This window comes from Natator depressus, chromosome 1, assembly GCF_965152275.1.
Source record: "Natator depressus isolate rNatDep1 chromosome 1, rNatDep2.hap1, whole genome shotgun sequence".
Lineage (NCBI taxonomy): Eukaryota > Metazoa > Chordata > Testudines > Cheloniidae > Natator > Natator depressus.
In genome coordinates this window covers 121,729,953-121,746,055 of record NC_134234.1, presented here as the reverse complement: position 1 = coordinate 121,746,055, position 16,103 = coordinate 121,729,953, and the positions used below count along the sequence as shown (strand labels likewise).

The 16,103-nt window shown below is 43.4% G+C and overlaps 2 protein-coding genes across 3 annotated transcripts in view; one reads left to right on the top strand and one right to left on the bottom strand.

Moving 5' to 3' along the window:
• Positions 1 to 16,103, bottom strand: part of CHST7 (carbohydrate sulfotransferase 7) — a 225,560-nt gene that overhangs the window by 136,859 nt on the left and 72,598 nt on the right. The gene's annotated exons all lie outside the window — the stretch shown is intronic.
• Positions 1 to 16,103, top strand: part of SLC9A7 (solute carrier family 9 member A7) — a 122,158-nt gene that overhangs the window by 65,387 nt on the left and 40,668 nt on the right. For both annotated transcript variants that reach the window (XM_074965874.1, XM_074965883.1), the window contains exons 6-12: positions 342 to 447; positions 2,813 to 2,954; positions 8,610 to 8,715; positions 9,723 to 9,811; positions 9,904 to 10,017; positions 14,240 to 14,351; positions 15,733 to 15,886. In XM_074965874.1, coding sequence (XP_074821975.1) covers positions 342 to 447; positions 2,813 to 2,954; positions 8,610 to 8,715; positions 9,723 to 9,811; positions 9,904 to 10,017; positions 14,240 to 14,351; positions 15,733 to 15,886 — 823 coding nt within the window. The remainder of the gene's footprint in view (positions 1 to 341; positions 448 to 2,812; positions 2,955 to 8,609; positions 8,716 to 9,722; positions 9,812 to 9,903; positions 10,018 to 14,239; positions 14,352 to 15,732; positions 15,887 to 16,103) is intronic.

Genomic DNA, 16,103 nt, shown 5'->3' with positions numbered 1-16,103 from the left:
AATAGTAGGATTCTGGCAGAGTGGAACTCTTGCCTATTTATGTCCAATGGTTTTGGAGGACTTCTTAGAGAAATTTCTTGTGTGTGAGAGAGACAGCGAGTGAGCCAGACCTATCTGGAACAAGTGTGCCCTAAAACTGTCATTCCTCCTCCAACAGGCAATTTACCTGTACAGTATGACTCTTAATTAAATATGACTAAAGTCTTTCCCGTTTTGGTTTGAAGTTGTTCCACAGTCTATGGTTTCTGCTTCTTTAGGCAAATTGGAAAATGTCTGCTCCTTCCAGCTCACAAGCACTCACAATAAACTAATGCACATGTTCCTTCTTATTATTTTTGTAGTTACCGTGCTGGCAATATTTAATGAACTGCATGCTGATGTCGATCTCTATGCCCTTCTGTTTGGAGAGAGTGTTCTAAATGATGCTGTTGCCATTGTATTGTCTTCGTAAGTAACAATTCAGGCTTCCGCTATGTGAAATTTTCTATTTCTTGTTGTGATTTAGGTGGTAGCTGTAAATCATATAATTTTTCTAAAATCTTAATCTCCACATTTCTTTTTCTAAATGGATTCTGCCTTGTGAACTGAATTGATAAACGTTGCTAACGTTTTTGTCTATGCTACAGAGGTGTGTAATTAGGGTGATCAGATAGCAAGTGTAAAAAATCGGGATGGGGATGGGAGGTAATAGGTGCCTATATAAGAAAAAGCCCCCAAAATTGGAACTGTCCCTATAAAATCAGGATATCTGGTCACCCTATGTGTAATGAATCAGGCAGGAGAGACTCACAGACTATTAGGGTTGGAAGAGACCTCAGGAGGTCATCTAGTCAAAACCCCTGCTCAAAGCAGGACCAACGCCAACTAAATCATCCCAGCCAGGATTTTGTGAAGCCGGGCCTTAAAAACCTCTAAGGATGGAGATTCCACCACCTCCCTAGGCAACCCATTCCAGTGCTTCACCACCCTCCTAGTGAAATAGTTTCCTAATATCCAACGTAGTCCTCCCACACTGTAACTTGAGAACATTGCTTCTTGTTCTGTCATTTGCCACCACTGAGAACAGCTGAGCTCCATTCTCTTTGGAAGCCCCCTTCAGGTAGTTGAAGGCGGCTATCAAATCCCACCTCACTCTTCTCTTCTGCAGACTCAATAACCCCAGTTCCCTCAGCCTCTCCTCATAAGTCATGTGCCCCAGCCCCCTAATCATTTTTATTGCCCCCCACTGGACTCTCTCCAATTTGTCCACATCTCTTCTACAGTGGGGGAACCAAAACTGGACACAGTACTCCAGGTGTGGCCTCATCAGTGCTGAATAGAGGGGAATAATCACTTCCCTCGATCTGCTGGCAGTGCTCCTACTAATACAGCCCAATATGCCGTTGACCTTCTTGGCAACAAGGGCACACTGCTGATCATATCCAGCTTCTCGTCCACTGTAATCCCCAGGTCCTTTTTTGCAGAACTGCTGCTTAGCCAGTTGGTCCCCAGCCTGTAGCGGTGCATGGGATTCTTCCTTCCCAAGTGCAGGACTCTGCACTTGTCCTTGTTGAACCTCATCAGATTTCTTTTGGCCCAATCCTCCAATTTGTCTAGGTGACTCTGGACCCTATCCCTACCCTCCAGCGTATCTACCTCTCCCCCCAGCTTAGTGTCATCTGTGAAATTGCTGGGGGTACAATTCATCCCATCATCCAGGACATTAATAAAGATGTTGAAAAAAACCAGCCCCAGGACTGACCCATGGGGCACTCTGCTTGATACCGGCTGCCAACTAGACATCGAGCCGTTGGTCACTACCTGTTGAGCCCAACATCTAGGCAGCTTTCTGTCCACCTTATAGTCCATTCATCCAATCCATACTTCTTTAATTTGCTGGCAAGAATACTGTGGGAGACCGTATCAAAAGCTTTGCTAAAGTCAAGATATATTGCATCCACCGCTTTCCCCATATCCACAGCCAGTTATCTCATCATAGAAGGCAATCAGTTTGGTCAGGCATGACTTGCCCTTGGTGAATCCATGTTGACTGTTCCTGATCACCTTTCTCTCCTTCAAGTGCTTCAAAATAGATTCCTTGAGGACCTGCTCCATGATTTTTCCAGGGACTGACGTGAGGCTGACCAGTCTGTAGTTCCCTGGGTTCTCATTCTTCCCTTTTTTTAAAATATGGGCACTATATTTGCCTTTTTCCAATCATCCGGGACCTCCCTCAGTCACTACGAATTTTCAAAGATAATGGCAATGGCTCTGCAATCACATCAGCCAACTTCCTCAGCACCCTCGGATGCATTAGATCTGGACTCATGGACTTGTGCATGTCCAGCTTTTCTAAATAGTCCTTAACCAGCTCTTTCATCACTGCGGGCAGCTCACCTCCTCCTTATACTGTGTTGTCTAGTGCAGCAGTCTGGGAGCTGACCTTGTCTGTGAAGACTGAGGCAAAAAAAGCATTGAGTACTTCAGCTTTTTCCACATCATCTGTCACTAGGTTGCCTCTCCCATTCGGTAAGGGTCCCACACCTTCCCTGACCATCTTATTGATTACATACCCTGTAGAAACCCTTCTTGTTACCCTTCATATCCCTTGCTAGCTGCAACTCCAGTCGTGCCTTGGCCTTCCTGATTACACACCCAAGAAGGAGCTCCTGGCTGGCTGCTGGGACTCAACCAGAATTGGCATTTAGAATCTGAATCTAGCAGAATATAATATCCTTTTGCTTAATGATCTGGCATAAAAGATTTTGTTGCCATCACTAACTCCTCCATTGTCATCTGACTCTTTTTTTTTTTCTTTTTTTCCCCTCCCTAGATCCATAGTTGCCTACCAGCCAACAGGTGAAAACACCCATGCGTTTGATGCCGCAGCATTTTTCAAATCAGTTGGAGTTTTCCTTGGAATATTCAGTGGCTCTTTCATGATGGGAGCAGTGACAGGGGTTGTGACAGCTCTGATATCCTTTCTTGTGTTTAACTCTTCCAAAGTGCAGGTGTGTTAGCATTAAACATTAAGCCCTGATCCTGATGAGGACTCCAGCAGGTTTCAATCATTATTAGTCAACACATTGCTGAACACAACTTGCCATAGTCTACACTGACAGACTCTAAAATTGTGATCAGTATCATGTCATCTTAGGCCTTGTCTCTGCTGGGAAGGGTTTGGTGATGTAGCTATAATAGCAAAATAGGTGGAGACACAGCTTATACTGGCAAAAGAACTCTTCCTCGTGTAGGTTGTACCAGTTCCCCCAAACATAATAAGCTATGTTTTTGCAAAAGGACCTTATTATTGATATAACTGCATCTATATTGGGACTTTTGCTAGCATAGCTGTGTGGATCTCGAGGGTAATTTTTTTTTTTATTCATACTCCTAACCTATATAGCTTTGCCAGCAAAATTTTTAAGTGTAGATCAGGCCTTAGTCACCCATACAGCAAGGGGAATAGCTGTATAACCACCTGTGAGGGGGTGTACCAGACCCTTTGAGGCCCTCTGGAGGGCCCTGTAGTCTTACCACATCCCACCCCAGAAAAAGGTAGTAGAGTGGAGTTCTCCATGTGGCCTAGAGAGGCTTCTGGGGAGGCAGCCAATCAGGGCTCAGCAGGTTAGTATAAAAAGAGCTAGAGGGCCAGAGTGAGTTCAGTTCCTTGCTGGAGGTGGAGGAGCATGGACGGTGTGCCTGGCTGGCTGATGAAGCTACAGGACCTCAGACAGAGCAGTGCTAGCAGAGACCTGGGGGAGGAAGAAGGAGCTCCTGGCTGGCTGCTGGGATTCAACCAGGACAAGGCCCTGAGGTAAGGGTGAAGAATGTGCTGGGCCTGTGGGGGAGTGGCCCAGGAAATCATAGCAGTAACTCAGTGTACATAAAGGGACAGAGTGGATGGCTGCTATTAGAGGGTCCCTGGGCTGGGACCCAGAGTAGTGGGTGGGCCTAGGTCTCCCCCATTGGCCACTGGGGAAGTGACCTGGACTTTGATACACCTCAGAAGGGGAACTGAACCCTTTTAGTAGCCCAGGAGGAGAGCTGGGGACAGAAAGGCCTAGAGAGGACATGGACATTGCCTTCAGGGAAATCGCCTTGGGGTACAGCTCAATACCAGGGTCAAGGCCATTTAAAGACTACAGGACTAATTAAGGGCCTTAGCCCAAGGAGGGCTACAGGGAGAGAAAGGGCTTGCATATGCACTCTGCCGAGGGGAAGCTCCTGAGAGGCCTGCCACCCCTCTATACCACTTTCATACTGGTATAACTCTTTCCACACTAAGGATTTTACTGGTATAAAAATATCGGTAAAAATCACACACCCCTAAGTGACATAGCTACACTAGTGAGACTTACATATAGATTATAATTGTAGTGGAAATGTACCCTTAAAGAAGCAGTTTTAACACTTGGAAGGCAACTTGGTGGTTCATATTCACTATTCCAATGCCTTAACCACTGAGCCATTAATAACCCTTTCAGACACTATTGGGCTCTTGCTATGGGCCTTATGTTTAATCTTTCTACAGGAGTCTCATCTCAGATGTTGTTCAAATAAAACTCAATTCTATTTTCATCGGTATTGATATAATATGACACACTTCATGTGAATTTTTTCCATTCTTTTCAAGCCTATGTCCCAATTCTACTATTGGATCTGCAGTGGAGTGCTGTACACAGGTACAGTGATCAGTCTCTGTGGATCTGCTTGCAGGACTGAGGCATTGGGCCTAAAGCTTGACTGGAGTAAGAGATCATGATGCTTCATCAAACTCACAGCCTTTTCTTCTAGATATGCTGGTGTACTTTTATTCAAACACAGTCTGTCTGTCTTTGATACATGTGTGCATCAGACAACTGACCTCAAAGGAGTGGAAGGTGATAAATATTTTTTTTAATCATAAATCCACGACATTTCATTTTGGACAATGTTTTCCCCCAGTGTGTGTCTCATTACATGTTCCCATAGCCCAGGCTATCGGACTGCTCTCCCTGCCCCCACCCTGCCCATGTCCTGCATAATGAAAATGCTTAAGGCATTAAGAGAGAAAAGGTGCTGTGGTACCTTTTTACAGTCTGAATTTTTAGACTTCTCAGGTCGGAGTGACCATTAACATGATAATATCAGAGGTGGGCAAACTACGGGCCACATCCAGCCCACGGGACCTTCCTGCCCAGCCCCTGAGCTCCTGGCCCCAGAGGCTAGCCCCCAGCCCCTCCCCTGCTGTTCCCCCTCCCCCACAGCCTCAGTTCACTGTGCTGCCGGTGCAATGCTCTGGGCAGTGGGGTTGCGAGCTCCTGGGGCAGCGCTGCTGCAGAGCCTGGCCTGATCCGGTGCTCTGTGCTGCGCAGTGCGTGGCTGGCTCCAGCTGGGCGGTGCGGCTGTAGTGCTGCCAGCCACCAGCGCTCCAGGCAGCGCAGTAAGGGGGCAGGGAGCAGGGCTGTTGGATAGAGGGTGGGGGTGTGAATAGGGGTCGGGGCGGTCAGAGGACAGGGAACAGGGGGGTTGAATGGGGGCAGTCAGGAAGGGGGGGGTTAGATGGGGTGGCGGGGGCAGTCAGGGGCGGGGGTTCCGGGGTCGGTCAGGGGACAGGGAGTGGGGAGGGGCAGATGGGGCAGAGGTCCCGGGGTGGCCGTCAGGGAACAGGGTGGTTGGATGGGGCAGGAGTCCCAGGGGCAGGGCTGTTGGGGGGGCAGGGATAGGAGGTGGGTGTCGGGCCATGCCTGGCTGTTTGGGGAGGTACAGCCTCCCCTAATCAGCCCTCCATAAAATTTCCGAAACCCTCAGGCCAAAAAGTTTGCCCGCCCCTGTGTTTAATACAGTGCTCCTCAAACTGGTCTGTGGTCTGCCAATGGTCCATAGGGAGCTGGCTGGTCACATGTTGCTGCTACTTCAATTTATATTCAACTACCAAATGTATGTATTAAAATACATAAATAGTTGTAACATGACCCATCCATTTTAGCATTTGCTCTCGCTGACACAGGGATATTATTTGCTGATGAATGGGAGGCAGAGTGGCCAGTCAGGGAATAGAAAGGGAGGTTGTTCACAAGATAACATCTATTAAGAAAAAGCTTGAGACTTTGCTTTAACATACATGCACTGGAATCCTCTGTTAGGGTATGAAACTTTAAACTCTTCCCTTTACAAGTGAGATTCACTTCAAAAAATTTAATCTTATCCAAGTATAATACTGAAAAAAAAGATTTTAATTAGCTATAAAAGAACAGTAACACGTTATGGTTAAGTCACACACAAGCTTCATAAATTTCTGCTTCTGACTGATTTTCCCCAGTACTGACACAGCTTTGAGCACTTTGCCTCTCTCTGCACCATTTTGTCATTGAGGGTCGATTAAATAAATAGGGTAAGTTTAGTCATGCATTACCCATTTTTAAAATTGTTTTGATTGTTTCGAATAGTTATGCAAATAACTTGCTTTTGTTCTTTTGGTTTTTGGTAAGATATCCAGGGACTGATAGCTGGTCAGTATTGCCACACTCAACTTATGTGATTTTTAAAAAAAATATTGTAAGGGTATTGCACATAATATTTCCTTGCAAGTGCAGAGTCTGCCTGCTTGTTGTGCATACAAGCACAGTACGGTGCCCTCTCTACAATATTGTGGGCTTTGGTGAGGGAAGGCAATAATATGAAGAATAAGGTAATAGCCAAAATACCAGTCTTATTCTTTGGTGTAATGTCACCATCATTGAATGGCCTTCTTCATTTGAGGTTGGTCTTATCTAACTTTAACTCCAGCCAGATAATGCTGCAGACTCTATCCTTGCTTTTCAATAATAACAATGTAATAACTTTGAGAGATAAAAGTAATGGGACTACTTAATGCTAAAGGGATTTTAATTGAAATACAGTGTTCTCATTCATTTGGCCACCTGTGGTGGTACATGGTTAATCACTTACGGCCCCATCATGATCATGGAATTCTGTGGTAAAGCCCACATGAGAGCAGCGGAGTTTCCAGGGATGACTGCTTCTCTTGTGAGGCAATGGGAGAGGTAGGGAGCATGGTCTCCAAACCTCGTGGCTCTCCAGAAGAAGGAATTGCCATTCCTCATTAGTGCTCCTCAGCTTCCCCTTCAACCACTGGTCCATGGCTCCTCAGCACGCATGTTGCCATTGTATAATGGTGGTGAAGAGTGGGTATTAACAAGGCACTGACAAACCCATATAGATGTCAGCTGGAATCTGAGGGGGAGCACGCTGCATACACTTGTTGCATCCTGGTTCTACATTTGCTCACCTGACAGTGGCTCAACCCAATGGTTTCCAGCTGTGAGGAGGGGCTTCTGTGGACAAGAAAAGAAGAATCGTGCCGTAGCCAGAGCAGCCTCTCCCATACCCGTCAGCAAATTAAGGATCTTTTTGCTGCTGCTAGTAGCTCTTTTGTTTCATTCTGCCTCTTAAAGCTCAGAGATGCGTAGGACCCATATTTGTTTTAGATACAATCAACTGTATGAAGTGTCCTGAATGCCTACCAGTGTTTGATGCCAGCACAGAAACTGGAAATTGCCTAAAACATTAATATGAAAGAATGCAACCAGTTTTTTCTATCATAACTATTTTGAGGTCTAGAGCAGGTGCTATTTTAAAGGTAGAATGGAAGTTGAATTCAATCTCCCATCTTTCAGTAACTCTGTGAGCTTCTCAAACAAATTCCTTTTGGGCTGACGTTATCTGGGCTTGCTCTTGTGTCAAGGATGAATCTTTGTTTTCCTGAAAGATTGAGTTAAATTGGTTCAGCTGGTTTGTTTCTAAGTTATATGGGCATGAAAAAATACAGCTTCATTGAAGCTGAGATTTTTGTTTGTCTCAAAGGCTACAAAAATAGCCAAGTTTTGAAGAAAAATGATTCCGTAGCTTCAAAGTTATAAAGATGGCATACTGGAGCGCATATATCAGAACTCTTCCATTCAGATTTCAAAGATGCCTTGGTAAAAGATAGCTGGTCTTCTCTGGCTGGGTGTGCTGTAAACTAAAATGTTTCTGGACTTTTTAAAAAAAATTAATTTAAAAAAAAAAAACACCCCAGGAAAATCTTTAATTCAGAAACAAGCACTAATTCAGTATCAAATCTGAGAAGTGGAGTACTCAGAATAGAGAGATTTAAAATGGTTACAGCTTCTCACAATGTTAACAAACATATATTGCACATAGGGAGACAATGTAGCCTAGTGCACTGTAGCCATCCCCAGATGTAAAATGGGGATAAAGTCATTGACCTCAGTTGTAAAGCATTCTGAGATCTACTGATGCATAGCACTACGTAAGACTTTGGTAGTAGTAAGCATTTCTAGTCATGTCTGTCTGGTTAAATGTAAAACTTTTTGATATATTTGTGTTACTAAGGTACTGTATACCAGAAGATGTGCAAGGTGGCCAGGTTACTGTTGCAAAAGAAACCTTAAACTTCCTCATTCTTGAGTGTCTGATATTTCAGCCTTGACATAAATGAGTTGATGCATTTAATGCTGCAATTGTCTTGGTTTTGGATTGACACTTCACACTAATGCAGACAAAAAGGCTTTATTTAGGTATAATGGTACTAACATTCAGCCAAAATTACCAGGTGTTTGTTGATCCCTTAACAAAGTGTTTATGTGACCAAGTTTACCAAACTGCATTGCTTCCCCCTGCTGGAGACAGCTCTCTTCTTCCTGATGTCCTGGAGCACTTTCTTGCTAGCGGAAGCTTGTGGGTTTACAGGTGAGATGTTTTGGAGTCAAGCACAGAGAGATCAAACTTCTGTCCATCTCCTTTTTTTTCACTTACCTTATTAAATCTGTTTTAATAGCACTTCATATAAGATGCATGATTTTGATGCTAAAATGTTTTCACTTTCCTTACTGGTAAAACTACCCTGGAAAACAGCTCCTGGAAGGTGTGGGCTTTTCTTATTACCTGTCAAAGTCTATGCATGTTAGAACTTGGCTCTAAGCAAGAAATGTTAATCTTGATTGTTAATTTTGTGTTGACCGCAATACTCTCACTGATTACCAAGGGAGCTGGCTTTCTGTTTTTAGTTACTACTTCAGACCCTAGCTCTAAAGCTAAATAATTCTACTTGCACCTTTTGTCATCTCTGTATTACGTAACTTGAGACTCCTTAGCTTCAGATACAGCTTGGTAATGGTTCCTCAAATCCCCAACTAAACATAATTTGATGTAGTGTTCTGTATATCTTTTCTCTCTTGGACTTAAATCAAGGACAGCTCTCCTCTCCTAATGAATCTTCTCTGAGAAGAAATCCAGTCTACTGCACTGAGTTTCCTAAACCTAGATATTGAAGTGATTTCTGCTGTCTGTTCCCAGCAGTGTGTCCGAGCCATGCCGCTCATTTATTTTGTTGAAGACCATTTGGAGAGCTCTAAAATTTGAATTTAATAGTCTTAAAGAAATGGTTGGTTAACAAAAACCTCTTTCAACTTCCCTTTTCTGTGAGGAATAAATCCTCAAGAGCTAAAGAACAATGTGTTAAACTACGAGTATAAGCAAAGGTGGCAGGGCAAGGGACTGTCTTTTTGTTGTGTGTTGGTACAGCACCTTACACAGTGGGAACCTAGTCCATGACTAGAGCTCCTTGGTGCAATGGTCATACAAATAATAAAGAAGGCAGTCAGGAGAATCAAGTAATTATGTTCATACTGGATTTAAGATGGTAAGCAAAGAACTTCATCATGCAGCTCTGTTTGTGTCTGTGAATCTATTGGCAGGTGTGGTGGCGGTTCTCTTTTGTGGAATTACACAGGCTCATTATACATACAACAATTTGTCAGTCGAGTCAAGGAGCCGAACTAAGCAGGTGAGACCCTATTCTTCACTTGCCAAGTGGTGTAGTGTTGATTTTTTAAGTTTTATTATGTAATTTTTCCATGTGAATGTTTTTCTCCCCAGCTCTTTGAGGTACTGCACTTCCTGGCTGAAAACTTCATATTTTCGTACATGGGTTTAGCTCTTTTTACTTTCCAGAAACACATATTCAGCCCAGTTTTCATCATTGGAGCTTTTGTATCCTTTCTTGCTTTTCATCTAAAAAGTTATTTATTTTAGGTACCTGAAAACTTGTCATGCTTTTTTGCCTTCCCTCAGCCACTCGGGCATCTCAAAGAGATGATGTGTTTTCCTACAATATGCTGCTGATGCAAAAATCTTTTGAAAACAACCTTCAGAGCTAAGGACCTTATGGCATGCAAGCCCCAGGGTTCTCATGTATCTGAACAGAGCTGTGTATCGTTGGTTTATGTCCTCAATAGCACATCTGCTGGAGACCACTACACTCCCTGCAGTTATAAGAACAGAACTTAAAGCTTCAAATATTCTGGGTGGAAAAGGTGTTTCAGAATTAAAGGATTATATACCCTATGTTGTCCACTCAAATCAGCGTAGACAAATCAAGGCACTATCTTGCATTAGTTAGGCCATGTCTACACTACACAATTAAGTCAACCTATGTTAGGCTGATTTACAGCCACCGCAATAATTAGTGCGTTTTTTCATGTCATGTCCATGCTACCTTAAGAGGGACAGTGCCTCAGCACCAAGCACTAAGCTCCCAGCTCCCAGCATCGCCCAACCTACCAACTGCATCACCCAACCTACATCAGCCTAAGCCTTTCCCGCCTCATTGAGGTGGGTTTACTAGGTCGGCGTAATGGGCAAATTACAAAGACAGGAGGAACGCTGTAGTGTGTACGCTTACATAGGTTGACGTAAGCTGCCTTACGTGGACTTACTTTGTAGTGTAGACATGCTCTTAGACACTTCTTTGCATATACCTGGAAAATGGATTAGCTGAGGGTAAATACCAGAGAACCTACCATGCCAGAGTCCAAATAAGAGAGTGCAACTTTCTGTGAACAGCGATGGCTCAATAAAACAAGATGAAATTAGGGTTCTAGGTTTTTGTGACGTTGGGTTTTTAGCTAGCCCAGAACACATCTAGCCTTAATCCACCTCTGGTAAAATAGAAAATGGCTCAGTAAAGTTGACCTTCTCCAGGTTTTAAAACACAAGGAAGTATGTTTTATTGCCTGACGTTTATTTTACTTACACACACCCCCCCATACTGGGTCAGACCAATGGTCCATCCAGCCCAGCATCCTGTCTTCCGACAGTGGCCAATGCCAGGTGCCACAGAGGGAATGAACAAAACAGGTAATTATCGAGTGATCCATCCTCTGTCACCATTCCCAGCTTCTGGCAAACAGAGGCTAGGGACACCATGCCTGTCCATCCTGGTTAAAAGCCATTGATGGACCTGTCCTCCATGAACTTACCTAGTTCTCTTTTGAGCCCTGTTATAGTCTTGGCCTTCACAACATCCTCTGTCAAGGCGTTCCACAGGTTGACTGTGCATTGTGTGAAAAATACTTCCATCTGTTTGTTTTAAACCTGCTGCCTATTAATTTCATTGGGTGACACCTAGTTCTTGTGTTATGAGAAGGAGTAAACAACACTTTCTTCACACGAGTCATGATTTTATAAACCTCTATTATATCCCCTCCCTTACTCGTCTCTTTTCCAAGCTGAAAAGTCCCAATCTTATTAATCTTGCCTCATATGGAAACTGTTCCATACCTCTAATAATTTTTGTTGCCATTTTCTGAACCTTTTCCAATTCCAATATATCTTTTTTGAGATGGGGCAACCACATCTGTACACAGTATTCAAGATGTGGATGTACCATGGATCTATATGGAGGCAATATGATATTTTCTGTCTTATTATCTATCCCTTTCTTAATGATTCCGGACATTCTGTTAGCTTTTTTGACTGCCACTGCATATTGAGTTGATGTTTTCAGATAACTATTCACAATAACTCCATGATCCCTTTCTTGAGTGGTAACAGCTAATTTAGACCCCTTTGTTTTCTATGTATAATTGGGATTATATTTTCCAAGGTGCATTACTTTGCATTTATCAACATTGAATTTCATCTGCCATTTTGTTGCCCAGTTACCCAGTTTTGAGAGATCCTTGTGCAGCTCTTCGCAGTCTACCTGGGTCTTAACTATCTTAAGTAGTTTTGTGTAATCTACACATCAAAATACGGCTGGGCTGGTCTAGGTGAGAATATTGCTTCTAAGGATGTTGTTTTATCTCACTCCTCAGCTGAACAATGTGCATGATTTTTGCAGCCTTCATCATGATAAAATATAAACCTTCCTGAGGGAATTACATAATTAAACTTTATGGCAAGACTCATGGAAGGTGTCCCCTTCCCAGTGTGCCTAATCTTCTAAATTTTGGATGGATGGATGTGATTTATTTTTTTTAAAGGTGGCTTTCACTAGTGCAGGGATTGGCAACCTTTGGCACGCGACCCGTCAGGGAAATCCGCTGGTGGGCCGGGATGGTTTGTTTACCCGCAGCGTCCACAGGTTTGGCCGATTGCAGCTCCCACTGGCTGCAGTTTGCCGTTTCAGGCCAGTGGGGGCTGCGGGAAGCGGCGTGGGCCAAGGGACCTGCTTGCTTCCGCTTCCCACAGTCCCCATTGGCCTAGAACGGCGAACCATGGCCAGTGGGAGTTGTGATCAGCCGAACAGCCCGCCAGCGGATTTCCCTGACGGGCCACATGCCAAAGGTTGCCGATCCCTGCACTAGTGTATTTTAGTCTCCTATTCTTTTTCCTCTGCTGTTCTCTCACCCTGTCTAATATGCAGCTTTTTCAAATTCCACATACTATAGCAAAGTACTGCGTGTAAAGTATATACATATTAAAACAAACAAAAAAGAAAACTCTTCCCCATGTTTGCTATTGACTGTTAGCTCTTATTTTATGCTCAGCTCTGGAGAGGTTGGGGATATAGATGGGCATATGGTATGGTCTAGAGCAGAGGTTCTCACCAGTGGTCCGCAAGCTCCATTCAGGTGGTCCGTGATAGTTCCCTCTAAGGTGCTTACTTGGGCGGCCGCACACAAGAGAATGAAGGGCCACCCACCTAATTAGTGGAGCCGTGCAGGTGTGGCTCCACTGATTAGGTGCCTGAACCCTGGAGAAGACACACACATATGGTGACGTGGTGGCCTTGGGGGGAATAGGAGGTAGGTGGAAGGGGGCAGTGGGGTGAGAAGAGCGGGTGGGGGAATTTGGGATATGCAGGGCTGCGGCGGCCAGAGAAAAAGGCGGCTTTCCCCAGTTTCAGGGCTGTGGCTGCTGGGGAGAGACGGCCCTCCTTCCCAGCCCCAGCTTGGGAGTTGCTATGGTAGGGGAGAGAGGGCACATCCATCACATTAGAAAGGTAAGACTACTGATATTAAAATGTGAGTTGTGTGCTTTTATTTGTAGAAGAAAAAAAATTAATTATTAAGGGTTTTTTATATAGCACTTTTATCCGTAGCGCTTTACAATACAGTAGTTAGCTAATGGTACAAACAACATTTGGAAAGATCATTAAGTTGTCTGCTGAGACTCTCAGCAATTTTCAAGTGGTCCGTGGGAAAAAAAAAAAGTTTGAGAACCTCTGGTCTAGATTGTAAAATTATAATGAAAACTAAAAATGTACGAGAGAAAAGGCCTCAGTGGATTTTCTGAAGTGGAAAGGATTTAGAAGTCATCAGGAAGATAGATAATGAGGCAGAGATTAGAGTAGTCACCCTCTGGCTTTGGAGAACTCATCTGAAAACGGGGTGGACTTTTCTGATAAATTGTTTCATGCTGTATTCAAATCAAAGTGGTTCCCTGTTGTGTGAGCTAACCGTATGGGCAACCAATGAGGTTTTTATATACCATATTGTATTTTAAAGTGCTTTGGAGGAGACTGTATCTTCCTTCTTCTCATACATCCCTCTCTCCTCAACAAACTGATTCAGAACAAATAAAAGGGGCTGGGGAATCCTCTTTGGTTCCTGCTAGTTTTCTGAGCTGTATTAAAAAGCAGAGTTTAAGTTCTCGTGCTGAGGTCTGTTCAGTTGTTAATATTTGAAGGTGTTTGACTGCATCCTTCAATTTTTTAAATATTTCAATCTTTATCAAATAGTCTTGATTTATATATTAAATGTCAAATTTCTATACTCCAATAAGGTATAAAGTAATCAGCCTAATGAGTAAGAAGACCTTTTTACTGTCAATGTACATTTCTAAGTCACTTATAGGAGGAAAAGTAACTTACCTTTTGCTCCAGTGAATAGGTTGTGTTAAGTTTTCAGTAGCCTGATGATGGAGCAGATGTCAGCGACTGTGTATTTATCCTAAGACCAGTAGAGCCTTAACCCCCAGCTGTGATCAGATTGCAATCTTTTTGGGCAGAGCTGCACACATCTACCCTCTCTCTTTCTTCTTGAATCTGGGCAGAAGGCACAAGATCAGTTGGAACTTTCAGCACATGATGATGTTTTCAGGTAAAAGTGTTTGAAGCAATAATTCTGTTTTACATAAACGTAAATAATCCTCTGGTGCAATTTCTGAACAGGAGAAGGGTGGTGGGTTGTTTTTTGTTTCTTTTAATTAAAATAGTGCTATAGCAATTGACTTAGCATAGCATCTTTATACAGTGTCTGTCTCCTATTCTTCAACTTCAGTTCTTTACAAACAGATCAGAATCTGTCATGATTCTGACAGGAGTGACAGTCTCTGGTCTCTATCAGCTGGATGACCCCTGCATGGTTATGACTAAGATTGGTCAAAATGCTCATGGTTTTGAAATTTTGCTAATAGAAAAGGGGAGGGGAACTGAAAATTTTTGCAATATTCCACTCCCCCCCTTCACCCCACCCCCACCCCAAAAAAATTACCTTTAGGGAATGACAGGACCAATGCTGTCAGAAATATAAGTGTGGAGAAACCACCTAGAGTTAAGAGTTAAAGTAAAGAAAAGGGGAGGGGAGTATTTTATTTGCTTTCTCTGTCACACAAGTGAGCTGCTAATGTTCATGTTTCCTTGCTAGTAAAAACAAATTACTGAGTGTTTTTACTGTTGTTACAAATAAGTCTGTGGCTGCCTGTCTGGGTGGGCCTGGCTGCTGGAATTCTGAAACCCAGTGGGATGTGTGCTGTGCTTAGAAGCATGTTATTACCCAGAATTCTCCAAGCTCGCAACTCTTTTATAGCAACACTGGTGTTAGAGCTGTGAGAACAAATTGAAATGTTTGCATGCTCTTTCTGGATGCAGGGAGCTTCTTAATTTCTAAAATGTATTTTTACTTCAGTCAGCAGGCAATTTCTTTCCACAAGATTTTCTGAAAATATTTGTCTCTATTATTTATACAATTACCTTTGGACTCATAACCATGTTAATGAAAATGCTGTGGCAGAGAACAAAGCTGTCAGGTACCTTGTTACTGCTTCCTCATTTTCAGAGCAGATATGCTCTGTCCTGAGCCATGGCATAGGTTAGAACAGTCTAAGAGCTGCTTGAACTTATGCCTGCTGACTCTGGTTTGTAAGGAACCATAGCCAGCTGAGCATAGCTGGAGCACAGCACACTCTGACCATGCCTCCTCCCTATCATAACATAGCCCCTGTGCCTGAGGTGAGTAAGGGTTTGTGCAGGGCATTGCAGTGCTGACATTGCACATCTTAATGGGCCAGATCAGGTGGTGGTGTCATGGTGTTTGGTTATTTTAAAAAGCTGATACAGTGGGGAGTCCCTTCTTTTGGCTCCTATGCAATATCTTGGGGTTTTGTTTTTAGACTGGATGACTGTTTTTAAGAAAGTTTTTTGTGAATACTGTCACTGGGACTTACGAAGTTCATCTGGTTCATTCCTTTCTTTCTGTGCAGGTCTTAGGGGAGCCATGGCATTTGCTCTGGCCATACGAGACACTGCTACGTACTCCCATCAAATGATGTTCTCAACAACCCTTCTTATTGTCTTTTTCACTGTCTGGATTATTGGTGGAGGCACAACGCCCATGCTGTCATGGCTGAACATTAGGTCAGTACACATCCAAACACTGGGCAATGTTATAGTCTTTAAAAAATTAAAAAATACTGTACTCTGCTAGTCGCTGATGCACTAAAGCCACCTGTGTGATGCTTGTTAGGCATCTCTAGATTTTAAGGGGTATAGATGTATTGGCAAGGACACAAAAGTAACTTCTTATTTAGTTGACGCTATGAGTGTATAGTAGAATCATAGAATATCAGGGTTG